At 39.5% G+C, this 26,251-nt stretch overlaps 1 protein-coding gene across 3 annotated transcripts in view; it reads right to left on the bottom strand.

Annotated features, from left to right (window-relative positions):
• The window catches only part of SLC22A10 (solute carrier family 22 member 10), a 38,287-nt gene continuing 12,036 nt past the window's right edge, over positions 1 to 26,251 (bottom strand). The window contains exons 2-11 of one of the 3 annotated variants that reach the window (XM_008707534.2): positions 21,768 to 22,200; positions 20,693 to 20,796; positions 10,644 to 10,798; positions 10,373 to 10,541; positions 8,724 to 8,847; positions 7,363 to 7,478; positions 5,310 to 5,524; positions 3,451 to 3,559; positions 2,561 to 2,764; positions 1 to 416 (exon numbers count right to left, since the gene is read on the bottom strand). In XM_008707534.2, the coding sequence (XP_008705756.2) occupies positions 356 to 416; positions 2,561 to 2,764; positions 3,451 to 3,559; positions 5,310 to 5,524; positions 7,363 to 7,478; positions 8,724 to 8,847; positions 10,373 to 10,541; positions 10,644 to 10,798; positions 20,693 to 20,796; positions 21,768 to 22,169 (1,659 nt within the window). In that variant the 5' untranslated portion in view covers positions 22,170 to 22,200 and the 3' untranslated portion in view covers positions 1 to 355. Of the gene's footprint in view, positions 417 to 2,560; positions 2,765 to 3,450; positions 3,560 to 5,309; positions 5,525 to 7,362; positions 7,479 to 8,723; positions 8,848 to 10,372; positions 10,542 to 10,643; positions 10,799 to 20,692; positions 20,797 to 21,767; positions 22,391 to 26,251 lie in introns of those variants that run through there. The other 2 variants (XM_040639265.1, XM_040639266.1) reach the window with 2 other exon arrangements.

Genomic DNA, 26,251 nt, shown 5'->3' with positions numbered 1-26,251 from the left:
GTGCTCATCACAAGTGCCCTCCTGAATCCCCATCACCCATGTAATCCCTTTTCTCTCTCTCTCAGCCAGCTACATCTTCATTCCATGGTTTTCCTTTGTTTCTGAATCATCTTGTGTATTAATAATTTACCAATAAATTTGAAATTTTCAACTACTTTCCAAAAATATTAGAGTGTTCATCGAATTACATGTTCTCACAAATTACTTCTTTAACTGCAAATTAATGCAATAATTGTAATTGAGATTCATTTTCCAGTACAGTTTCTTGCTAGTTTGTAGATATAAAAGGAAATTCCTGTGTTTTATCTTTCTTTCATAGTTTTCTTCTCCTCACCAGTCAGCTCATGAAAACACCTTAAATTTTTGTCACTCTTACGGAGGAATTTATTTCATTTACTTTTCTTGAGACTTCTTTGCTGGAAAAACAAAACAGAAACAACCAATCAATGAACCAGTCGTCAAAAAAAAGCAAACATTTAAAAAAAAGAAAATATAAAAATAAGTTTGTGTGTTTTCCATGCACAAGTGCAAATTGATCCTCCAACTACTGGTTTTTTATCATCCAATAAAATTCAGGGCACATTGATATTAATGTTGGAAAAGCCCTCTGCTGCCTGTGCAGATCCAAGAAATTCCTGCAATAAAACCGAAGAAAGCAGTTTTAAAGTTGCTACTCTCAATGCACAAAGAGTGTTACAATAGTGCATATTTATGCAAGTTACCTATTCTTTCTTTATAATAATTTTCTAAAAATGCAACTCTACATCTAAAGTGATCTGTATTTGACATTTTTAATCTGTGTCCAGACTGGTCTCCAGAAATGTTTATTGACTTATACTCTCAACTCAGTAATATATGATATTTTCTGGGTTTGTATATCCTTCCCAACACCCACTACTATCAAACGTTTTTATATTTGTCATCTGACTTCATTGGTACTTAAGTTAACATTGTTGGATTACTAGTGGAGTTGTACGTATTTGTATGTTTACTGCTATTTGTATTTCAGTCTTTACTTGCCCTTGCACACATGGTGTTATTTCCTTTATTCATAATTAGGATATATATACAAGAAATTTTGAAAATCTTTTAAAGAATTGGTTACAAATTTTTTTAATCATTTTGTTTGGATTTTAACCTTGTTCATGCTGCTAAAAATTTTGAAGTAGGCAACTCTTATAAACATTTTTACTTAGGGTGTTTGAATTTAGGTTCATATAGTGCACATTGTTTCTAGTTCAGGATTATAAAAATATGCACCTAAATATTATTATACTATCACTTTTCTTTTTTACATTTAATTGATTTGTTCATTTGAAATTTATTTTGATGTCAAATGAGACAATGTTTTCCAACCAACTTTTCTTCTAAATGGCTAGTCAGTCCTTCCAGCACTGCTTCTGTTTTTTCCTCTGGTTGAACATCACCGAATTCTGCTAAATAAATATATTTTCCTAGTAAAAAAATAAATAAATAAAATAAAAGTTGCTACTCTCACTTGGTCTTTTCAGACCTCTGGCCAGTGACACCTTTGGAAAGTCAAGAAGTGGATTGACAGTCTTCAAGGAACTTCCCATTTGTTTGGGTTGAATTGTGTTCCTCCCTCCCCAAAAACATACATTGAAGTTTTAACTCTCGGTATCTCAGAATGTGAAATTATTACATGCAGATGTAGTTATTGAAGATATAATTAGTTAAGATGAGGTCATGCTGGAGTAGGGCAGGCCCCTAATCAATATGACGGGCATCACAAAAGGGAAAATCTCAACACAGAGGCACGTCCGGGAGAATGCCATGTGAAGATTGGAGTTATGTTGCCACAAGCCAGAGATACACCAGAAAAAAGAGAGGCCTGGAACAAACCCTTCCCTAAGGCCTTCAGAGGGAGTGTGGCCCTGCTGACACTTGAGCTCAGACTCCCAGCTTCCAGAACGGTGAGGAAATAAATTTCTGTGTTTAAGTCACTCAGTTTGTGGAACTTGATTATGGAAGCCCTAGGAAACAAGTATACCATTTTTCTCATTTAAAATATTTTGCTAGTTTCTTATTTTCTCTTTCTTCAATCTTCCCATTACTTGTGGCAGTAAAATTGTCTGAATACCAAGGCTCCTAAACAAGATTTCTTTCTTTTATTATCTTTTCAAAAAAATTTTAACTCTATATGATCTTCCTAACATTATTCCTTTACGGGCCGTGGCATTCCTTTCCCTTTCCTGTCTGAGCTCCTATGGATCTCAGACTCATGAAATACCATCATGAACGTGTATCTCTTATGAAGGCAGCTAGTATGTGCCATGACAGCAGAGCTAATTTTCATCTCTTCACCACTGAAACTACTGATGAGCTCTAGGCAGAGGGGATTTCTGCAATCTAGATTGGAACTCACAGGGGATAGAAGTGACCCTGCCACTAATGAAAGGCAGTGGCCTGAGAGGGAAGTATTCCAGGCAAAGCTGAACCTTCTCAGTGATCTGAAGGACTCATGTGGTGTTCTGCCTTTCTCACCCACAGACCTAAGGCACACAGTTCCTCCCAGGAGATGGCTGGAAGGTTTACTCACTTCTTTTTCATATCGTGGATGGTGTCAAGCAGAGGAAGATCCCTTGTTTCAGGTAAGAAGAGGACAACAAGACCAGCAATGATGGGAAAGACTCCATAGATGATCCAGGGCAATGTGGGAAGATATACCATTAGGGTCATCAAGAGGGGAGCTACTGTTGGCCCACACCTACCAGCCACTGTGTCTAATCCTAAAGCTCTTGCCCTGAGGGGTAAACAACAATACATAATAATCTGGTAAAAATCTGCACATGTAACTTGAGATACATTATTTTGACTTAATAAAAGATGGAAAGTGCTAGAACACAATTGTTAAATACACGGGCTTTGATGACAAACACTTGTTTTTTAGATTTGTTCTATTATTTTCTAGCTGTCTTTGTCAGGCTCAAAGTGTGTTAAGACTCATTTTCGTAATTTGACACAAACTCTTATACATTGCGCCTACCCCGATGAGTTGTTACAAAGATTAATGAGATGATGCTTTAAAGTACTGCTCAGCACAGTGCATGGCACAAAGTCAGTTTTCAATAAACTTTGGCTAAAATGTTGTTAGCATATTATTACTGTTATAATTACAAATGATTGCTTTTATAATAAACAGGTCTTTTTTTGAGAGAGAGAAAGAGAGAATGAGGGGAGACGGGCAGAGGGAGGGAGAGAGAGAATCTCAAGCAGGCTCCACACTTAGCATGGAGCCCTATGCAGGGCTCTATCTTACAACCCTGAGATCATGACCTGAGCCAAAATCAAGAGTCAGATAAGCAACCAACTGAGTCACCCAGGCGCCCCTATAATAACTAGGTCTTATTGTGTTTATTCCTGCAACAAGTGCCAATTAGCTGAGAATGTTCTGTTTGATGCCCTAGCAAAACATCCATAAACTCATACCTGAGGACGGTGGGGATGAGCTCAAGGAGGTGGACAGAAAAACCAGTGAAAGAAGCAGCAGCAAAGCTGATTCCCATGCTTGCCAAAGCCACACGCAGGGTCTGCATTTCTGGAGACAGAAAGACAAGTGAGACTAAGAAATCTGGGCTGAAGGAATCAGCATCCAGCAAATTTAGCCAGAAAAAAAGACCTTGTAGGTTATTGGTTTGTTTGAGCCATACTGTAGAACATTTTATAGTGTCAGAGAGCACAGAGTGGTCGATATGCTGAGAAAAGTAGAATTGTAGCACATAGGTTCTAAAAAGCACATAAATTTATCTGGGTTAATTGCAGCAAGTCTGTCTCTCCATATCTCAGATTTTCTAAAGAAGGAGACGAAGAGGTGAATCTGGCAGAAATTTGCTTTTACTTTTTTTTTTTTTTTTTTTTGATGACAGACTTGAAATTAGGCTTTTAATCTTAGGATGATTTTTGTACATTTATTTTTTTATAATAATATTTTTTATTATATTATGTTAGTCACCATACAGTACATCCCTGGTTTTTGATGTAAAGTTCCATGATTCATTAGTTGTGCTTTTACTGATTCTGTCCAGTATTATATCCCTATTGTAGAAGGTGGGACAGTCATGTGGACAGTTACTGAGGTTAGGACTCAGCTCTAAGTTTGTCGACTTTACAGTTGTCTACACTTCAAAATTAAAGTGCAGAATTTAAAGTGACAAGTCATCCTGGTTTTCCTGGGAATTGGGGGTTTTAGCAACAGGGATTTTCATTGATAAAACCAGGAAAATCCCAGGTAAGGCTGGATGTGTCCGTCAAGCTTGTATAGATATCGCATTGTCATGGGGCGGGTATGGCATGATAGAATAGTAAAAAACAGGACCACTCTATGAGTCGACAGGCAAGAGAAGCCACATCTAGAAGAATGTTAGACATAAGAAACTAAGAATGGAAACTTCTATTTAGGAAAAAAATGTCAGAATTTGGGAACCAATAAAGAAAAGTTGCAGATAATTGATTTTCTGCCCGATATAAAAAGAAATCTAATTATAGCTTTATAATATTGGAAAAGACTCTGTTGTAAGGGAGTAAGCCTGTATCATTAATGATATTCTGAGGAGTAGAGTTACACAAACCTGTAATGCTATAAGATACATGCCTGCACTGGGACATAGCTGAGTTATAGTGCCCACTAATGTTCTCCTGGTCATTACATACCATCATTCTGTTAATTTACAAAGTCATCTAACTGGAATGGACTAGGCTTTTAATCTACTTAATTCCTTGTTTCTATTGTACACTCCTTCGCTACTTGAAAAAAGGGGGAAATTTTCATTTCCTAGAAGTCAAGAAGACTCCCATACGCAAGGGCTATTGTCATGGTGACTTAACACCACACTGACAGCTGGATACAGAGCAATCAGGAAGTAGACAAGTCATCAAAGCTGGTAATGAAGAGCCCAAACAGAGCAAGTGACCACATTGTGTCCTCACATGAGATATAATTGCAAAACCTAGGCCCTTCGTGCTTGTTACTAAAAATGTTAAAGGCCAAAAGGCAGGTGATCAATTGCTATCCTAAAGAAACTGTCAGGAATAAATGACACCAGTTTCTAGATACTTTCAGGATGTGATGAAGAGAAATACATGTCTGAGCTGCTCCTTGTGGACCTTTGGCTCTTTTCCCAACAACATCTTAGCAGGATTTGCTTTAAACCCTCAGACTGGTTTTGGGGAATACTTAGCTCTTAATTGGCACTTCTCTTTACTCCCAGCTTCAGACAAATGTGACCAATACAATCCCTAAAGGATGGGGAAAAGACACCTCTTTCCCCCAAAGTCCAGCCTTCTCTCACCTTGAGGCACAAACGTGTTGACCAAAACAGAAAGTCCCACCAGGAACATGAAAAGTGTCTGGGTTGTTCGACGGCCCATATGATTCTGTACTAAAAGAGGAAGACTTCGGACTATGGCAGTGAGAGCTCCAAAGACTACCTGGAATAGGAAAATATTGCTCCCAAAATGCTGTAGATTGATTATGACGCCATAAAAGGGTACTGTGATTCCAAATCTGTAATGAACAAAGGAAGAAAGACACGTGCCGTCAGATTGAAAGCCTACATGCTGCAGTTGATGACTATATCAACCCAGACAGCTAGCGGTCAGTGTTCAAGAATAAAGGCCCAGTCTGATTTGTATAATGCATTATTTTAAGGTATAATTTTAAAGTTACTATAAATAATTTCCTGGCAATACATAAAAACAATACTCCTTCTGTCATTCTTTCATCTGAGTCCCTAAGCAAAGAGTTGGCAATGACTGGGAAACATAACCTGTCCCAATCACCAAACTAGATGATATAGAGAATGATTAAAACCTGCGGGGAAGAATTTCTATTTTGAGGGGTGTCCGTATGCTGTGAGTCCTTCTTCTCCTTCAACCACAATACTGTGAAGCGCTCAACCAGGTCTTGCTCAACTTGCTCAACTAGTGACTGAAGCTGCAAAGAGACTACCTGAGTCCCTTTTATCTGGGGGCACCATGTCCTGAGGTCTGACACAGCTCTAGGGAATTTAAGGTTCATATATGATTTTCTAGGGCTAAGAGAAAAATGTCAGAATTCAAGCAAATGTGCACCAACTGTACCATAGGAAATATAATCAGAGGTTCCCACTGGGGATCTACAATTTACCCAGAAATTATCTAAGGGAGAGGAGTCCACTTTAATGATCTGCTATACCCAGAGAGAGCTACATTTAGACATTAAAGCCCAAGAAACCACCACAGATCACAGCAATTCTAAGCAAGTAAGTCCTTTCTTGACAATTATCTCTACTTTTTTTTTCAGCTCAGGTTGTCTAGGACTCAGAAACTTGAGCCTGTGACCTAGTTGATAAGAGAAAAGTAAAAAGTCACAATCCAAAGAAATGAAGACACGGTCTCCCAGGATATGCCTGGAAAGAGGTAAACAGTAAAATTCAATAGTTACTTTCTTAAGCTTGGCAGGGGGTATATGTTGTTCTATATGCTTTTTTGGGGGGGGGGTAAATCTTCAAAAATTCAGAATTTAATTTAAAATCCCCCCCAACCCTGTCAAAATAAGTACTTATATCCTTCTAGAGATAAAGTACAAGATTTTCTAAGAAAGTCCTAGTGGTAACACCCCAAATTGGAAACAAGTACAAGTTCAGCGATATGGAAGTACATCACGAAATTGTAGGGTGTTCGTCTAATGGGTGGATCTTACATAAATAAGCTTGAGGAGAGGGGGCTGTCACGAAACCATTTTATGGTTTATATTATGTGAAAGTCAACTAGGCAACACTCCTCTGTGGTGATGGAGAGCAGCACAGTCGGTAAGTTTTATGTGGTGGACAGTGAGGAAGGAATGCGAGTTGAGCCAGTGTAACGGTGGTTCTCACTGTAGGGGATCCATAAGGGGACCTTCTGGGGAATTAGGATTTTCTGTCTTGATCTAGGTGCTGGTTACATTTTTACAAGTTGAAATGTTTATCAAGTTGTATATATTCACTATCCCTTCATATTACTGTTAGTAAGATTTTATTGCACCGTCTGTTAACTAACTAGAATTTAAATAAAAATTTGAAAAAGAAATTGAAAGAAAAAAAACGAAGGAAACTAAATGCCAGAATCTGTATTGTGGTGGAAGTCCCAGCATCAATCTCCAAGGATGAGACGATGGAGCAATATGACACAATTAACTCATCATACGGTGAGTCTTTTTATAACCCTTTGCGCATCTCCCAGCACAGCAGTATTCAGTCTGTTTTCCTCATCTTTTATCTCCATATCAGCACACCCACCCCCACAACACTGTTAGAACCTTTGAAATAAATAGATTCATGTCTCCCCCTTTTTAAGGTTGCCAATGCACTATGTGGAGCGCACCTCACAAATAGCAGGAGACAGGTTCTCTTACGCAGGCTGGGGACACGGAACAAGTCCAACTCAGTAGTTTTGATCTGTGCTGCCTCCAGCTCGTCCTGCATGATGGATCTCAAACCCTTAAACAGCAACAAACATGTTTCATTTGCCAACACGGTGCCAGGCATTGTGGCGAGACCTCCACCCAACAGGACAGGAGAGATATGCTCCCTTTCTTTCCAGCATAACTTATTATACATACAATCACAGGTGTGAAAGGGATATGCAAGAAGATGTAGAGAGTTAAAGGAGACTCGGGGATATTAAACCACAAAAATGATATTTTTTATTAGTTTCATGGGTAGAATTCAGTGATTGATCAGGTGTCTAGAACACCCAGTGCTCATTACGTCAAGTGCCCTCCTTAATGCCCTTCATCCAGTTATCCCTTCCCCCCACCCACCTCCCCTCCAGCGACCCTCCATTTGTTTCCTAGGGTTCAGTGTCTCTTATGGTTTGCCTCCCTCTCAATTTTCATCTTATCTTAGTTTTCCTTCCCTTCCCCTATGTTCATCTGTTTTGTTTCTTAAATTCCACATATGAGTGAAATCATATGGTATTTGTCTTTCTCTGACTGACTTATTTCATTTAGCATACTACCCTCTAGTTCCTTCCACATCCTTGTAAATAACAAGATTTCAATAAAAACAGACACATAGATCAGTGGAACAGAATAGAGAGCCCAGGAATGAAACCTCAACTCTGCGGTCAACTAATCTTTGACAAAGCAGGAAAAAGAACAGTCTCTTCAATAAATGGTGCTGGGAAACTTGGACAGCCACATGCAGAAGAATGAAATTGGACCATTCTCTTACACCATACACAAAAATAAACTCAAAATGGATGGAAGACCTAAATGTGAGACAGGAATCCAACAAAATCCTAGAGGAGAACACAGGCAGCAACCTATTTGACCTCGGCAGCAAAAATGATATTAAGAAGGGCATTTGTTTTGTTGAACACTGGGTGTCATATGAGTCAGTAAATTGCACTCCTAAAACCAACATTACACTATATGTTAACTAACCAGAATTTAAATAAAAATTGGAAAAAATGAAAAGAAAGAAAATGAGGCCATGGAAGGTGCAGGCCATCCACAAGAGTTATAGGTTAAAGATTCAGATCAGGAAGCAAACTAAAGGAAGAGGTGGTTGCACAGTGCTCAAAATGGGGCTTCTGTGTAAGGTGGCCATGAAAGACTAGGGACCTAAGCTCACCTTCTTGGCTGCCCTTTTTAGGAAAACAGTCTGTCTATCTCAACAAGAAGGCGGAGTCAGCTTATGTCTTCCCTCTAACCCAGTAACCATCTTCCATTTCCTGCTCACCTCCATGGTCAGGGCATCTCCAGCATTCTGCATTCCATTTATGTGTGCAACTTTTCTAAGTGCCTTCAAGCCCTCCTCTGGTTTATTGTTGACAATCAGCCACCGAGCAGATTCCACCAGCCACCTGATGGAGGAAGGGCACACAAGTGTAGTCAGTTCTCTTGCTTCTTTGTCATATGATTGTTGACTACAGATGCTTTTTGCCTTCCATCTAATATCCACCATTTATTGGGTTAGGAATAGAAACTCAAGTTTTATTTCACAAATACTAGGAAAATGTAAGAAAGACCAATCCAGGGGCCCCTACGTGGCTCAGTCGTTAAGCGTCCACCTTAGGCTCAGGGCGTGATCCCAGCGATCTGGGATGGAGCCCGGCATCAGGCTCCTCCGCTGGGAGCTTGCTTCTTCCTCTCCCCCTCCCCCTGCTTGTGTTCCCTCTCTCTGGCTGTCTCTCTGTCTGTCAAATAAATAAATAAAATCGAAAGAAAGAAAGAAAGAAAGAAAGAAAGAAAGAAAGAAAGAAAGAAAGAAAGAAAGAAAGAAAGAAAGAAAGAAAGAAAAAAGAAAAAAGAAAAAAAGAAAGAAAAAAAGAAAGAAAGAAAGAACCAATCCATTGCAGTACATCTTCACGGTCAGGAACATAGACTCTGGAGGCCACACGCCTCTCTGCTTACTCAGCAGATTTTCGAAGAAGCTTATGAAATTTAAGCTTGAGAGTTCCTCAAGCAAAATCCCTCCCAAACCTTGGCATGGGTTCTATCAAATTTGTGCTCATGATATATAGTCTTTAAATAAAGAAGTCCCCAAATTATGTAAGCTTAAAGCCCAACAAAGATTAGAAGTACTCCTGCCACTACCAGCTATGTTGGTAACTTACTACATAAGTCAGTCACTTATGCCTCAGTTTTCTCACCAATAAAATGGAGACACTAGTACTCTCTTCCTTGTAGGATTATTAGGAGGACATAATGACATAATGGATGAGTCTGGCATGGATTACACTCTCTTCTCTCTCTGAACTCATCTCATTGTATTAAATCTGTAAGTGTGTCTCCATGATGAACTAAACTTGACTCTCCTTTAGATGGTTTTAAGTACAGGGATGAAGTTATCCATAAAGAAATGTCTGTTAAAATTATTTACAGGAAAAGGGAGCCCTGAATACATGCTGTCCATCATCCAACCTGCATGCCAGTATTTAGTACTGAAGAAGCCATGCTGCTCCTTTCTGAATAAATTTGCTGCCTCTTCCTTTTATCCAACTTCACCTACAAAAATGAAAATCTGAAAACTACCATAACCTGATTCATTCCAAAGCCAAAAAAAGAATTTAAAGTATTTCTTTTTGAGCTATTTAAGTCTATATTTTATATTAAGGAAAATAATATGGGAATAACTCTATGACTGCTCTAACTGGGTAAGATTTAAAGCAAAACAAAACAAAAAATACCTAGGACTCCCAGACAGAAAGGTCATTACTACTTCCTGTTCTGTTTATCAAATTGCACAGACTGAACAGATGAGAGGCATGGGTTTTAGGTCCAGGCAACAAGAAAGGGTCCAGGAAATAAGAAAATCAGTATATCCCAATTCGGTCCTCATTCTCACCCCAGGTTCCCATAAGGCAAAATGTGAAAGAAGGCTCATACCTTGAGGAGAGAAAGAAGACAAGGAAAGGTACAGACACCACCAGTTGCAGAGTGCGCCACTCTCGAAAGACAAATGCCAGTCCTCCCAGGACTATCTGTCCCACACTTAAGGCACAGAATATCACTGTTATCGCCATGACTTTAGATGGGGGCCTTACCCACTCTATGACTGAAAGAAAAACCGATTGGGATATTAATGTCAGATAACGGTGAAAGTTCAAGGTCAAATTCAAGGCTTGGAAAACGGAGAAGATCAAAATCGTTGACTTACTGAGCATCATGCCATTTGTCAGGATGATGATGGAAGAACAACCTGACAAGAAGCGTAGTGAGCAGTAAATGAGGAAGGTGTGAACAAAAGCTGCACTCGTCCCAAAGATGGTAAGCAGTAGGAGACACCACCTGAGAATCAACTTTCTTCCAAACCTAAGAAACAGAGAGTCAGATGAGATTATGAGAGCAATAAGACTTTGTGGGAAAAAAACAAAAACAAACTTAAGAAGACCAAAAATATACTCTGAAATTTAGAGGATATTTTAACAAGTGATTCTTCGTACCTGAGAGTTTGACAAATCAAGAACTAAAACAACAGAAATCTCAAAAATAATATCTGTGCTTATAATGTAGACAAACAGTAACAAAACGATCATCCAATCACCAGGAGGCCTCCGACACCACGTGATACCATATACAAAAGAATAAAATATTGGAAATTGTAAAATACTATGGGCATCGTTGTACTACCATCTGTATTTAGCATAGTAGAGAGGGTGTATAGTGTCTAGAACACAGGAGAGCTGACTGTGTACTAGGGTCTCTAAGACCATACAGGTTAACGTTAAACTGATACACAACCGATTGTTTCATCAGTGGAACAATCAAAGTTGCTTAAGGGGTGTGTAAGAGGGCCTCTCTGTTGAATCTGGACTTACAGGCCCCAAGCCACGTGCTTTATTTACAACAGAATGTAAGAGTGCCACAGCCCAGACAGAGAAAATTATAGAAATTTCTCAGAGGAAAGAATTGCATAAGGTGAAGAGTGAAGGGAGAAAGGTGAAGGCCAAATAGGGAGAAGGAAACTCCGTGGATCGTTGGGCACCAGGAAAAGGGGGCTTAGTGGGGACAAGTGGGACTAAATAAAACGTGCTAATCTACACGCTCAGGAGGAGAAACAAATGGAAAATGTTTAGGATTGGGAATTGCCCTGCAATATTTGAAACAGAATTCTAAAAATATTCAAATAATTCCCCAGAAGACAAAAGGTGTGAAACATAGGAACAAAAACAACAAATGAGCCCACAACGTGATCATTACCATCATCCAGGAAATAAGATAGAAAAAAAATAATAAAATGGTAGACTGAAACAAAACCATAGCAACAATCACAATTAATCAAATTAATTGCTAATAGCCCAAACACTCTATCAAATAACAGAGATTACCAGAATAGGTTAAAAAAAGAAACTATATGCTGTCAATAGTCATACTTAAAATACTATAGTAAAGTGATAGAAAAAGATATGCAATTCATATAGTAAAAAGAACAACTGCAGTCTTTATATTAATATCAAATAAAATAAATTTCAAAACAGAATACATTTCCAGAAATAATGCTGAAAATGTCAAATGTATATACACTCGAAAAATTACAAAACACATGAATCAAAACTGACAAAATTAGAAACACGATTCACAAAGATAGTTGTGACAAACTGTCACAATGAAAGTTTTGAATATATTTACTGTGGTAAGATATATATATATATAATACGATGCAAAATTTGCCATTTTAATCATTTGTAGACGTACAATTCAGTGGTTAATTACATTCATCATGTTTCACAATCATCACTACTATTTCCATTTTCATCACCCCAGACAAAAACTCTATAACCGTTAAGCGATAACTCCTCATTCTCCCCTTCCCTCTTATCCTTCTAATAATCTCTAATCTACCTTCTGTCTCCATTAATTTGCCTAGTCTAGATATTTCATAGAAGGCGATGGATACATATGGATACATATGTCCTTCTGTGTCAGTCTTATTTCATTTAGCATAATTGTTCTGAGGTTTGTTTGTGTTGTACGATGTGCCATTTTTTTTCTGAATGAATAATATTCCATTCTGTATATATACCATATTTGTTTATCCATTAATCTGTTGATGGATACTTGGATTGTTTCACCTTTGGCTATTATAAATAATGCTGTCATGAACGTCAATGTACAACTACCTGTTGAAGTCCCTGTTTTCAATTTTTTTATAGTATGCACCTAAGCAGGGAATTGCTGGTTCATATGGCAACTCTGTTTAGATTTTTGAAGAACTGCCAAACTGTTTTCCACAGTGACTGCACCACTTTCTATTCTCACCATCAATGCGCAAATGTTTCAATTTCTCCACAAATCCATTCAAGTTCTTTGATGATTTTTTTTATGGCTTATCATCTTGTTGAGTTGTAGGAGCTCTTTATATATTCTGGATATTAAGCCCTTTTTAGATATATGATTTGCAAACATTTTCACCCCTTGTCTTTTGATTTTCTTGATAATGATAATGTTCATTTGTATGAAATCCAATCTACCTATTTTTCTTTTGTTGTTTGTGCTTTTGGGGTCTAAGAATCATTGCCAAATACAAGGTTGTAAACGTTTACTTTTCTTTTAAGAGTTTTACATATCATTGATTCATTTTGAGTTAATTTTTGCATAGAATATCAGGTAGGGGTACCCCTCATTCTATTTTATGTGAAAATTTAGTTGTTCAACACCATTTGCTGAAGAGCCTGTTCTTTCCCACGTTGAATGCTCTTGGCACCCTTGTTCGAAAGTCAGTTGGCTATAAATGTATGAGTTTACTTCTGGACTCTCAGTTCTATTATAGTGGCTTATATGTCTATCCGTATGCCAAAACCATAGTAATTATTTACTGTATCTTGGTAGTAATTCTGAAACCAGGAAGCATAAGTCCTCTGAATTTATTCTTTTTCAACATTGTTTAACTATTTGGAGCCCCTTGTAATTTCATCTGAATCTGAGGTTCAGCTTTTCCATTTCTGCAAAAAAACAATGTAGGGATTTCATTAAAACTATAGATTGGATTAAGTACTACCAACTTAGTGCTAATACTACATTTTCCTACCTCATTAACATGGGATATCTTTCCATTTATTTAGGTCTTCCCTAATTTCTTTTTTGTTTCTTTTTAGAGAGGGAGAGGGAGAGAATCTTAAGCAGGCTCCATGCCCAGCACGGACCCCAATGCAGGGCTCAGCCTCACAACCCTGAGATCATGACCTGAGCCAAAATCAAGAGTCAGATGCTTAACTGACTGAGCCACCCAGGTGACCCAACCTACCTTCATTGTTAAAAACTTCTTTTCGCCTTTTGCTGTTCAGCTTGGGTGCTTTCCATTACCCTGTCTTCCAGATCACTGGTATGTTCTTCTGTATCCACTGATCTACTGTTGATTCCCTCTCGTGTGTTTTTTATTTCAGTTATTGTATTCTTCAACTCTGGTTCTTTTTTTAATTTAAATTCAATTAACCAACTTATAGTACATCTTTAGTTTCAGATGTAGTGTTCAATAATTTATCAGTTCCGTGTAACACCCAGGGTTCATCACATCAGGTGCCCTCCTTAATGCCCATCACCCCATTACCCTATCCCCATACCCACCTCCCCTCCAGCAGTCTCCAGTTTGTTTCCAATAGTTAAGGGTCTCTCATGGTTTTTCTCCCTCCCTGATGACTTCCCATTCTCTTTTCCCTCCCTTTCCCTATGGTCCTTTGCCCTGTTTCTTATAGTCCACATGTAAGTGAAACCATATGATAATTGTCTTTCTCTGATTGACTTATTTTGCTCAGCATAATACCCTCCAGACTGGTCCTTTTTTATATTTTCTAGCTCTTTATTGAAAGTATCACTGAGTTCTTCCACTCTTCTCTCCAGTCTGTATCTTTACTATCATTATTTTAAATTCTTTATCAGGCATATTGCTTATTTCCATTTAATTTTGTTCTTTTTCTGATCTTTTCCCTTGTTTTTTTTTCTTTTAGAGCATATTTTTCTGTCTCTCTATTTTGTTTGATTTTCTGTGTTCATTTTTATGGATCTGGCAGAAGAGCTACTTCTCCTAAACTTGAAGGAATAGCCTTGTGAACGGTTGTCCCCAGTGTAGACTGTGTGTGCCTGGTGACTTTTTCTGGCTGTCTAGACCTGTGGCTGGTGTGAGCTGAGGGTCCTGCTACATTTCCATGTAGCAGACACCCTGTCAAAACAGCTAAAGCTGAAGCAGATGCAAGCCAACTAAAGCCAAAGTGGTGTGGGCCTAGAGTGTTCTGGGGCACATTGTCCCCATGTCCCCTTGGCACAAAGGCTGGGGCTGTAGTGAGCACTAATCAGGAGTGTCCCAGTGTGCACTGCCCTGTGGCCACCTTGGTGGGATGCCTGGGGCTGATGTGAGCTAGGGACCCAGGTCTCACTGAGGTAGCATGGCAGTTAGGGCACCCAGGCTGTGCTCCGATCTGATCTGTGCTTCCAAGGTAGAGGGGAAGTGTGGACAATGTCCATTAGCCCCACCCACCTGAAAAGCATTCTAGCAGCTCCCCTCCACCCTGTTTGGCAAAATTCTAGGCCTGGCTCTTTGATATGCTAGTTGCTTTTTTAAACCATGACTTTTTAAAGACAAAAGGAAGGGGGGGCGGAAAGAAGAAGAAAGGGAAGAAAACCAAAAACCAAAACCTGCAGCTTATTTTCTGTGCTCCAGCTCGACCAGGGCTGGTATGGGTTTGTGGACCCAGGGCTCTCTGAGGCAGCAAGCCAGTTATGGCATTCAGACCTGCTCTGGTGTGGGCTTTTAAAGTGGACGGGGAGCATCAACCATTTCGTTCTCCAGTCCCTCCGACCTGAAGTGTTCCCACAGCTCCTCCCCCATTTGGCTGGTGGAATTCTAGTGCTGTCTCTTTTTTATGCTAGCAGCTCTTTTATTTTCTTATTATTTTTATTTTTTTTTCAAATTTTTATTTAAATTCCAGTTAGTTACCATACAGTGTAATATTAGTTGCTTTTTTTTCTGCGCCCAGTGACAGAGGAAGCTGTTCCAGTCCTTCAGCACTATTCCTCACAGCGCGGGGGTGGAGATTGCCTTTGTTACCATGTTTCAATCTCTCCTGCTGTTCTGTTTGCTGTTGTGTCTCCTGTTGTCCAGAAGCTGTTCAGTGGCCTTCATTTCTTCCTCAGGAGGAGCTGTTCTATATATAGGTGTTCTTTGGTGTGTTCCATGCGGGGTGATTTCAGGGTCTTCCTATGTCACCACGATGGACCAGAACCCCCCCACAAACACTTTTATAAACTTTCATGTTGTTGGTTAGTGCCATTTTGTTTCAACTTGCAGAAATCCCTCCAGCACTTGTTAGGCATTCTAGTGGGGACACGTTCCCTCAGTTTTTCTTTGTCTAGGAAAGTCTTTATTTCTCTTTCGTTCTTTTTTTTTTCAGGTTTTATTTGTTTTTTATCTTATTCATTCATTCGTTCATTCATTTTTAACTTTTTAAATTCCGGGATGCTTAACTTGTGTTAGTTTCAGGTATACGATATAGTGATTCAATTCTATATGTTAGTCAGTGCTCAGCACGACACGTGCACTCCTTGATCCCCACAACCTATTTCTCCCATCCCCCCAACCACCTCCATTCTGGGAACCATCAGGTCATTCTCTATAGATAAGAGTACATTTTTTTATCTCTTTTTTTTCCTTTGTTCGTTTGTTTTGTGTCCTAAATTTCACATGTGAATGAAATCATATGGTATAAAGAGAGAGTTTTGCCAGATAAAGTGTTCTTGGTTGGCAGGTTTTTCTTTCAATATTTTGAATATATCATCCCACTCTCTTCTGCACTGCAGGGTTTCTGAGAAATCTGCTGATAGCCTTCTGGGAGCTCCCTTGTCTTTGACAAATCACTTTCTCTTTGCTGCTTTACAAATTCTCTCTTTAACTTTTGATTATGTGATTATTTAGTTCGACTGGACTTGGCATTGAGTTTTGATTCTACCTATCTGAGAACTTTGGGGCTTCATAAATCAAGATGCCCATTTCTGGCCCTAGATTTGGGGAGTTCTTAGCCATTATTTCTTTAAATAAGCTTTTTGCCCTTTTCTCTCTCTCTCTTCTCCTTCTAGGACACCCATAATGCATTCATTCTCTTACCGGATTTGGTCCCATAAGTCTCATATGCTTTCTGAACTCTTTTTCAATTTTTTTTTCTTTCTGTTCCTCTAACAGGATAATTTCAAAAGACCTCTCCTGGAGTTCACTTATTTTTTCTTCTGCGTGATCAAGTCTGATGTTGAAGCTCTCTATTGAATTTTTCAATTCAGTGACTGGATTCTTCAGTTCCAGGATTCTATTTGGTTCTTTTTTTATGTATTTTGTTTCTTTATTACACTTCTCCTTTCGTCCCTGTACTGTTTTCCTGATTTCATTTAGTTGTCCATCTGTGCTCTCCTATATTTCACTGAGCTTTTTTAAGATAATTATTTTGAATTCTTTCTCAAGAATTTGATGGATCTCCATTTCTTTAGGGGCAGTTACTGGGGCTTTATTAGTTTCTTTTGGTGGTGTCATGTTTGCCTGATTCTTGATGATTGTGTAGCCTTGCATTGGTGTCTCTGCATTTGAAGGAGCAGACACTTCTCGACTCTATAGACTGGTTTTGGCAGGTAAAGACCTTCTCCTCCTGAGTCCCCAGACTGTTAGGACTGCCTCCAGGATCATGGTTGGGTTAGGCTGGAGCTGGGTCATGTGGCTGCTGTGGTTCCATGGTCAGGCCCAATTAGTGGGCCTTTTACTGGTGGTATGGGCTGGTGTGGCTCTTGCCAGGCCCCTGGCCTGGCAAGACTGCCTTGAACCTTGGTGTGCAGGATCACAGGGCCACTTTAAGGTCTGTGGTAAGGTCTGAGATCAGCGGGTCTGTAATCAAGGTCACCAATGAGCATGGCATTTTCTGGGTCACTTGGTGGATGGGGCTTGTGGCAGAGTCACAGAAAAGTTGGATTGGCACTGGATATGCAGGGGGCATGTTCCTTCCAAGTCCACAGCTAAGACCACAATCAGTGAACCTGCTACTACAATGCTTCTCAAGACCGCCCTTCTCAATCTTAACCTCTACTGAGCTTTTGAAACCTCTGACCTGAATCCCAAGGTTCCCACAAAGGCATTTTTGTCTGTGGATGATCACTAAACCATTGTTGCAATATGAGGATAAGGCTGGGGACCACCTATTCTGCCCTCTTGCTGACTTCATTACCCTTCTTTTTCCTCTTTTAATGTAGGTATTTAAAGCTATACATTTCCCACTGAGCATTGTCTTCAGTACATACCATAAATTTTGGTATGTTGACTTTTTATTAAATTGATCTCTGAGTATTTTCTTTTATTATTTTTATTATTATTATGATATTATGTTAGTCACCATACAGTACATCCCTGGTTTCTGATGTAAAGTTCGATGATTCATTAGTTGCGTATAACACCCAGTGCCCCATGCGATACGTGATCTCTGAGTATTTTCTAATCCCCTTTGTGATTGCTTCTTTGACCCATTGGTTGCAAGTGTGCGGTTTGATTTCCATGCGTTTGAATTTTCCAGTTTTGCTTCTGCTATTGATTTCTAGTTTCACCCTATTGTCATCAGAGAAAATATTTTATATAATTTTGATCTTTTGAACTCTATTGATTCCTGGTTTTGAGCCTTATAATGCAGTCTAGTCTAAATAACGTTCCATGTACCCTTGAAAAGTATGTATATTCTGCTATTGTTGGGTGGAGAGTTCTGCACATGTCTGTCAGCCATCCTAGTTTATGCTCAAATCCTCTATCTCCTTACTGTTCTTCTGTCTAGATGTTTACTCCGTTATTAAAACTGAGGCATTGACTATGGAAAACAGTATGGAGGCACCTCAAAAAGTTGAAAATAGAGCTACCCTATGACCCAGCAATTGCACTACTGGGTATTTACCCCAAAGATACAAATGTTGTAATCCGAAGGGGCACCTGCACCCCAATGTTTATAGCAGCAATGTCCACAATAGCCAAACTATGGAAAAAGCCCAGATGTCCATCAGCAGATTAATGGATAAAGAAGAAGTGATATATATGTGTATATATATATACACACACACACACACACACACACACACACAATGGAATGTTACACAGCCATCGAAAAAAATGAAATCTTGCCATTTGCAACAGCGTGGATGGAACTAGAGGGTATTATGCTAAGTGAAGTAAGTCAATCAGAGAAAGGCAATTATCATATGATCTCACTGATATGTGGAATTTAAGAAACAAGGCAGAGGATCATAGGGGAAGAGAGGGAAAAAATGAAACAAGATGAAACCAGAGAAGGAGACAAACCATAAGAGACTCTTAATCTCAGGAAACAAACTGAGGGTTGCTGCAGTGGAGGGGGGCGGGAGGGATGGGATGACTGAGTGATGGACATTGAAGAGGGTATGTGTTGTGGTGAGTGCTGTGTATTGCGTAGACTGATGAGTCACAGACCTGTACCCCTGAAACAAATAATATATTATATGTTAATAATAAAAAGAGGAAAGAAAATAAATAAATAAATAAATAAATAAATAAATAAATAAATAAATAAATATGTTTGCAGTAAAAAAAAAATTTAACTTAAAATGGATTAAAGACATAAACATTAGACCTGAAACCATAAAGCTCCTAGAAACAACAACAACAACAGAGAAAAAGCTCCTTGACATTGGTCTTGGCAACAAATTTTTGAATATAATAACCATTCAAACTGTTGTAAGATTGTATTTCATTGCAGTTTTGATTTCCATTTCCTTGATGGTCAGTAATATTAAGCACCTTTTCATATACCAATTGTCTATGCCCATGTCTTCTTCGGAGAAATATCTGTTGAGTTCCTTTGCCCATTTTTTAATCAAGTTATTTGTTTTGTTTTTGTTTTTCCTTTTGATTGTAGTGGTTTCCTTTATATTCTAGATATTAACCCTTTATCAAATATGTGGATTGCAAATATTTTTTCCATTCTGTAGATTTTCTTTTTATTTTGATTTTTTCTGTTGTTGTTCAGAAGCTTTTTAGTTTGATGTAATCTCACTTGTCTATTTTTGCTTTCATTGCCTGTGCTTTTGGTGCCAAGACCATTGTTCAGAAGCTTTTTACCTACGTTTTATTCAAAATCTGTAGCTTAGCTATAAGGCTCAGTCTTCTTCACCAAATTTTCTACTCTCCTATCCTGTCATATCCACTTTCTATACACACACACACACAGACACACACACACACACACACACACATACACACATCTCCTACCCTATGCTCATATAAACTCATCAATCAGCATTTTATGGTGAATTATCAAAAAGGACTCAGTCACAAGATTGGTCAATATCAATACTTTGACTCTGTAATTTTTTATGAATTACATTTAGGGTGATATACTCAGAGTTCCCAATTTTCAGCTGAAAAATTAAATGAAGTTTTTCTAATAGATGATAAGAGATACTCTAAGTCTCCCATTTCTTCCATGGGAGACCTGAGTGTGTGCCTACCATGGGTGGCTGCCACTTCATGATGGGCATTGCCAGGCACAGGATACCCCAAACTTCTCACAACACAAATCATGACACAATTAATTACTTCATATGGTTGCAAAAATTTACCTCTAACAAGTCTCACCCCCCCTTTTTTTCTACAAAATCAAACAGCTAGATTTAGCCACAATTATTTCTTAATATAACTTCAATACCACCTCATTGTGTTTTATACAAATGTCTACTAATTACAGTGGGGCGACCATGGCATGATGATCAGTCTGAAACTCACAAGCACTTAATTCACTGGGTCCAGTAAGGACTTAACACAGAAGCCCCGGCGAAGGCTTCCAAAGCTATTCTCCATATCTGTGTCTTTAAACAAGCTGAACCCCCTCTCTTGGAGTACCTTTCTCTCCCTGCCCATAGGTACTTCTCATCTTTCTAAATGATGTATTATAGTACCTCCTTTTAAATACTGTTCTGAAATCTCCACGGGTTTTATGGAGATGTCATTTCTGTATCCTGTACAAAGATATGTGTGGCATCAAAATGGCATTTATCATGCAGATTCTAATTCTCCATTTCCATCTCTAGCTCCGTGGGAACCCAAGGCAACCCACAACAGCATAAATTGCATATTGGAACCCAATAAAGACTTCTTTTTGAAAGAGTTAATCATCAGCTGATGAAAACACCATAGAATAAGGGCAGTAATGATCTGGAGACACTCACCTGTCTGAGAGATGACCACCTATGAGGCCTCCCACCAGCATTCCAGCCATGAATAGGGATTGAACAATTGATTTCTGTGACTGATAATTACATACTAGGTCCCACTGAAAGAGAAGGAAATCAGCACAGAGGAGTTTCACAGTCGCTTACAATCCCTCAGTGTTCACTTGCTGCAACAGTTATCACTCTCTCCAGCCTCCCTTTCCTATATTTACTTGCAACTAGGCTGAGAACAAATGACCAAAAAATAACTTTTCACACATTATATCAAGTACTTACTTGTCTAATCATTAGTATTCACACTATATTTAGTGTAATTCATGTCTAGTTGGTTGATTTCACTGGCCTCAAATTCATTGTAAGTGCTTGGCAGTTAAGAAGGCAAATACCATATGATCTCACTCATAGGTGGAATGTAAGAAACAAAACAGATGAACATATGGGAAAGGGGAAAAAGAAAAAAACGAGAGAGGGAAACAAGCCATCAGTGACACTTAACTATAGAGAACAAACTGAGGGTTGATGGAGGGAGGTGGGCTAGATGGATGATGGGTATTAAGGAGGACACTTGTTGTGATGAACACTAGGTATTGTATGTAAGTGACGAACCACTGAATTCTACTCCAGAAGCTAATATTGCACTATATGTTAGCTACCTAAAATTTAAATGAAAAAAAAAAAAAAGATAAAGCAATCGCTATTTGCTGAAAGACTGAAAGAGAGCTGACTACAGTATCTACACAATAACTGAAGACTTGAACCATGTTTATCCTGTTTTTCTAAACACCCAGGGCACCTGGGTGGCTCAGTCAGTTAAGTGTCTGCCTTTGGCTCAGGTCATGATTCCGGAGTCCTGGGATCTAGCCCCACTTCGGGCTCCATGCTCAGCGGGGAGCCTGCTTCTCCCTCTCCCTCTGCTCCTCCCCCTGTTTGTGCTTTCTCTCTTTCTTTCTCTCTCTGTTAAATAAATATATACAATCTTTAAAAAAAAGAAATTCTATGAATTAATAAACAAACAAACGAAGAAATAAACAACCAGACTGTATACTCAAAAGAGGTAAATGGGGCCTCTTACCTCAGTCACGATGGTGGAGGGGAAGGAGCTTTGGTCATAGACCCAGCCATCCAGACAGGTCTCCTTGTCTGGCTCAGTCATGTTGGTGAAGGTTCCATTCAGATGAAGAAGTTGCCACTGGGGATGGATAAAGCGATGACATTTCTCCAGCCTCAAGTCTGAGTCCAGTGGGATGGAGATTCTCAGGAGGGCGTCAGGGCTAAGGATGCCAGTATCATTATCAGAAACTGTGTCGTTGTCAAGGAGGGGCACCCAGCAGCGATGACCAGGAATGGCTGCAGTGAAGTTCTCCAACAATATTTGACATATTATCATCATCGCAAAGGGAAGAATTAAAACCATCTGAAGGACCTGGAATTTCCCGAGGCCACCAACTTGATCCAGGAGCTCCTGAAAGGCCATTGAGTGTGAACAGGTGATCCTCAAGAGGATACTTTATGGAGAGAAGTTCAAAGGGAGAAAACGGTTTCCTTTTATTAATTCACACAAAGTCAGTGCCAGTTTCTTATCAATCATTCCTACAAGAGAGCAGCAGAAGCAGTATCCCCAGTCCTTCTGGAATCAGGAGATGTTAATTTTTTAGTAAACTCACAGAGAAAATAATTTACCAGAGACACTTCTAACTGTTGACAAAGAAATCTGTTTAAAATTTTAATCTCTGAATGCGCTTGTCCTCAGTGATCTTCTGAATGAGCGTTGGACTTTGGCATGTACACAACTGTCCAAATAAACTAAAATAAGCTTGCCATGCAATCTTCGATCATTTCCAAAGTATAGAGTTTGAGAGACAAAACGTAAATGGTTGTGTGATTTTTCTGTGGAAAGAACAAAAAGCAAGTGTTTTTCTTGCTTGGTACTGAATTTAGATTAAAATAGTTAAGATATACAATCCTTTGTTTTTAATTAGAACAAAGTGAAACGTGGTGCAATTACTATCTTTTGGTGACTGATACTGTGCTTCTGTTTAAATCACACCAGGACCTCATGATAATTTTAAGACTCCTTGCAATGTAGATACAGGAGGAAGGACGTGGTAAGTCCACGCAAGGGTTTATTTTCTCAGGTTTATTTATTCACTTACGTAGTATATTTGAGGATCTTTTCTGTGCTTGTGTTTAGAATCCTTAACTGGTGGTTTCATCATTATGAATGAGGCTCCTTTATCTCTGATAGAGTTGCTGGCCTGCAAGCATGTGTTTTCTCATGCTAATATAGCCATTCCAAGTTTCTTGTACCTACAGTTTGTATGGTATAAACTTCTAATCCTTTAGGTAGTTTTTAATTGACATATTTATTAAGATTATTGTAGAACCATATGCAGTTGTAAGAAATAAGGAGAAGCTCTGTGCAGCCCCCTAGATTCCCCCAATAGTAATAGTTTGCAAAACTATAGTATAATATCACAACTGGGATATTGATACTTATCAAATCCACTAATATTCAGATTTCCTCAGTTTCACCTGTACTTCTGTGTGTGTGTGTGTGTGTGTGTGTGTTTAGTACTATATGGTTTTATCACATGTGCAGCTTAGTGTTCCCACAACCTCAATTAAAATACCAAACAGTTCTATCTCCACTGGCATCCCTCATGTAATGTTATAAGTATATTCACCTCCTTCCTACTCCTGTCATTTTCTTTTCTACCTTTGGTAACTACTAAACTATCTTCCATTTTTTTAACTTCTGCTACTTAAAAATTGTTGTATACAAAGAATAATATGGGGGAGTGACATCATCTAGATGGTAACAAAGTTGTTCTTACCTTCAGTCCGTCTCAAAAGAAGACCAACTAGCAACTGTCTATAGCAAGACACCACTGTGGAAATCCCAGAACCCAGAAGTCAGGCTGAAGCAACCCTTGAACCACAGGGACTGACAGGATCACATTAGAAGAGCAAGAGGAGTGGCTACACTCTGACCATATTGTCCCTCCTCCATGCCAACACAACACTACACTGAGAAGCCTCCACCCCAAGCCTACAGTTTCTCCAGTGAGAAAAAGAGAACTCGAGGTAGACATCAGTTCCCCCAGCACTGGGAGTTGCTTCCCAGAAGGCCAAGTCAGGTCTCACCTCATGGGGATTACTGGGGAAAATTGCAGGCCTCAACCACTGAGAATCAGATCGAGATGAAGAAGGGGCAAAGCTTAAATTAACCAGTGCTTGTATCTCTTTTTTCCAATTTTTTATTTAAATTCTGATTAGTTAACATAGTGTAATAGTGGTTTCAGGAGTAGAATTTAGTGATTCATCACTTACATATAATACCCAGTACTCATTACATCAAGTGCCCTCCTTAACACCCATCACCCATTTAGCCCATCCCCTGACCACCTCCCTCCATCAACCCTCAGTTTGTTCTCTATGTAAGAGTCTCTTATAGTTTGCTTTTCTCTCTCTCTTTTTTTTCCTTTCCATATGTTCATCTTTTTTGTCTCTTAAATTTCACATATGAGTGAGATCATATGGTATTTGTCTTACTCTGGTTGGCTTATTTTGCTTAGCATAATACATTCTAGCTCCATCCACATCATTGCAAATGGCAAGATTTCATTCTTTTTTATGGCTGAGTAATAGTCTATGCATATATATACACCACATCTTCTTTTTTCTTTTTCTTTTTTTTAAGATTTTTTAAAATTTATTTACCTGAGAGACAGAGTGAGAGTGAGACAAAGAACAGAGCTGAGCAGGGAGCCTGATGCAAGGCTTGATCCCAGGACCCTGAGATCATGACCTGAGCCAAGGCAGCTGCTTAACCAACTGAGCCACCAGGTGCCCCATACCACATCTTCTTTATCCATTCACCATTCAATGGACATTTGGGTTCTTTCCATAATTTGGCTATTGTTGATAATGCTGCTATAAACATTGGGGCTCATGTGCCTCTTCTAATCTGTATTTTTTTATCCTTTGGATAAATACCTAGTAGTACTTAGATCTTGAGAGAACTTATTCCTGCTTGCAGTGGCACCAAGAAGAGAAGCCAGCCAGTGGCTCTGCCCATCTGCAGAGCTGAGCTGGTGGCCCCACCTTGACAGGGAGCTCAGTTGGCAGTTCTGCCTGATTTGGGTCCTCAGCCAACATACTATACCAGCCATGGAGCTGGTTATATGGCCTTGTCCAGGCAGGGAAGCAAATTCACAGTCCTACCTAACTGCTAGTTGTAGCCTCCATTCCCACTCAACCGGGAAGCCTAACAAGGGAACCCAGATAGCCATGGAGCCCATCCAATGGCCCCACTTGGACAGGGATCTAAGTCCAAGTCTTTCCCAACTGTTAAGAATAACCTCTGGTCCCAAGAAACTAGAGACCCTAGGCAGCCTCAGAGCATGGACTACAGTACCAAAGAGCACAGAAAACAGTCCACCCCACAGTAGAGCCCAGCCTGTGGCTTTGCCTCATGTAGGCCTTATCTAGTGACCTCACCCAATTGTGGAGCATAGCCTGTAGCCCCACATAACAAGGAGGCCCAGACAGCAAACCTGCCCAACCATGGTGCACAACCTCTAATCCCATCCAACTGTGGGATACACCTGGTGGCTCCCCCACAACCAGAGATGCAGCCAGCAATCTTGTCCAACAGGAGACCAAAGTCAGTGGCCTATTTGATCATGAAGTCCGGCCTGTGGACCCACCCAACTTTGGGCATAGCTGACAGCCATGCTTAATCATAGAACAGAGCCAGAGGCCTCATCCAACTGTGAAGCTATGCCTAGGGCCCACTTGAACACAGAGTCCACCCAACAACACCATCCAGTTGGGGAGCACAGCCTAAGAACCCAACAACAGGGAGCAACGGCAGAACTTATTTTAGAGCCCTGCCCAAACACAGAGTCCAGTTAGCAGCACTGTACTACCAAGGAACAGTCTGTGCCTCACCCAAACAGAGATGATTACAGAACACAGCTAGTGACCTCACAGAGCAAATCCCACTCCCTCACCCGATAGGAATCCCACAAAGGATTCCCACTTGTAGGTGGATCCCAGCCAGCAAGCCAACCCAACTGTGGAACGGAACCAGAAGAAGCCCTGCCTCAAACTCAGAGAATAGTCAGTGGTCTTGCCAACTGGAGATCCCAATAACAGGTCCTAGCTGCCCATGTGTGCTATCAACTGACCCATCTAGTACCCCAAGCTAAGCTGACTGATAAAGATCTTTTCTTGTCAAAGTAAAGCTTTCCCTTAAGATCAGGAACACGACAAGGATGCCCACTCTCGCCACCATTATTCAACATAGTACTAGAAGTCCTTGCAACAGCAATCAGACAACAAAAAGGGATCAAAGGTATCCAAATCAGCAAAGAAGAAGTCAAAACGTCTCTCTTCGAAGATGACATGATACTCTATATGGAAAACCCAAAAGAATCCACTCCCAAACTATTAGACGTTATAGAGCAATTCAGTAATGTGGCGGGATACAAAATCAATGCTCAGAAATCAGTAGCATTTCTATACACGAACAATGAGACTGAAGAAAGAGAA

The sequence above is a fragment of the Ursus maritimus genome, unplaced genomic scaffold (genome assembly GCF_017311325.1).
Source record: "Ursus maritimus isolate PB19 unplaced genomic scaffold, ASM1731132v1 scaffold_23, whole genome shotgun sequence".
NCBI lineage: Eukaryota > Metazoa > Chordata > Mammalia > Carnivora > Ursidae > Ursus > Ursus maritimus.
The sequence above is the reverse complement of the archived record's forward strand: the minus strand, read 5'-3'. Positions and strand labels throughout refer to the sequence as shown.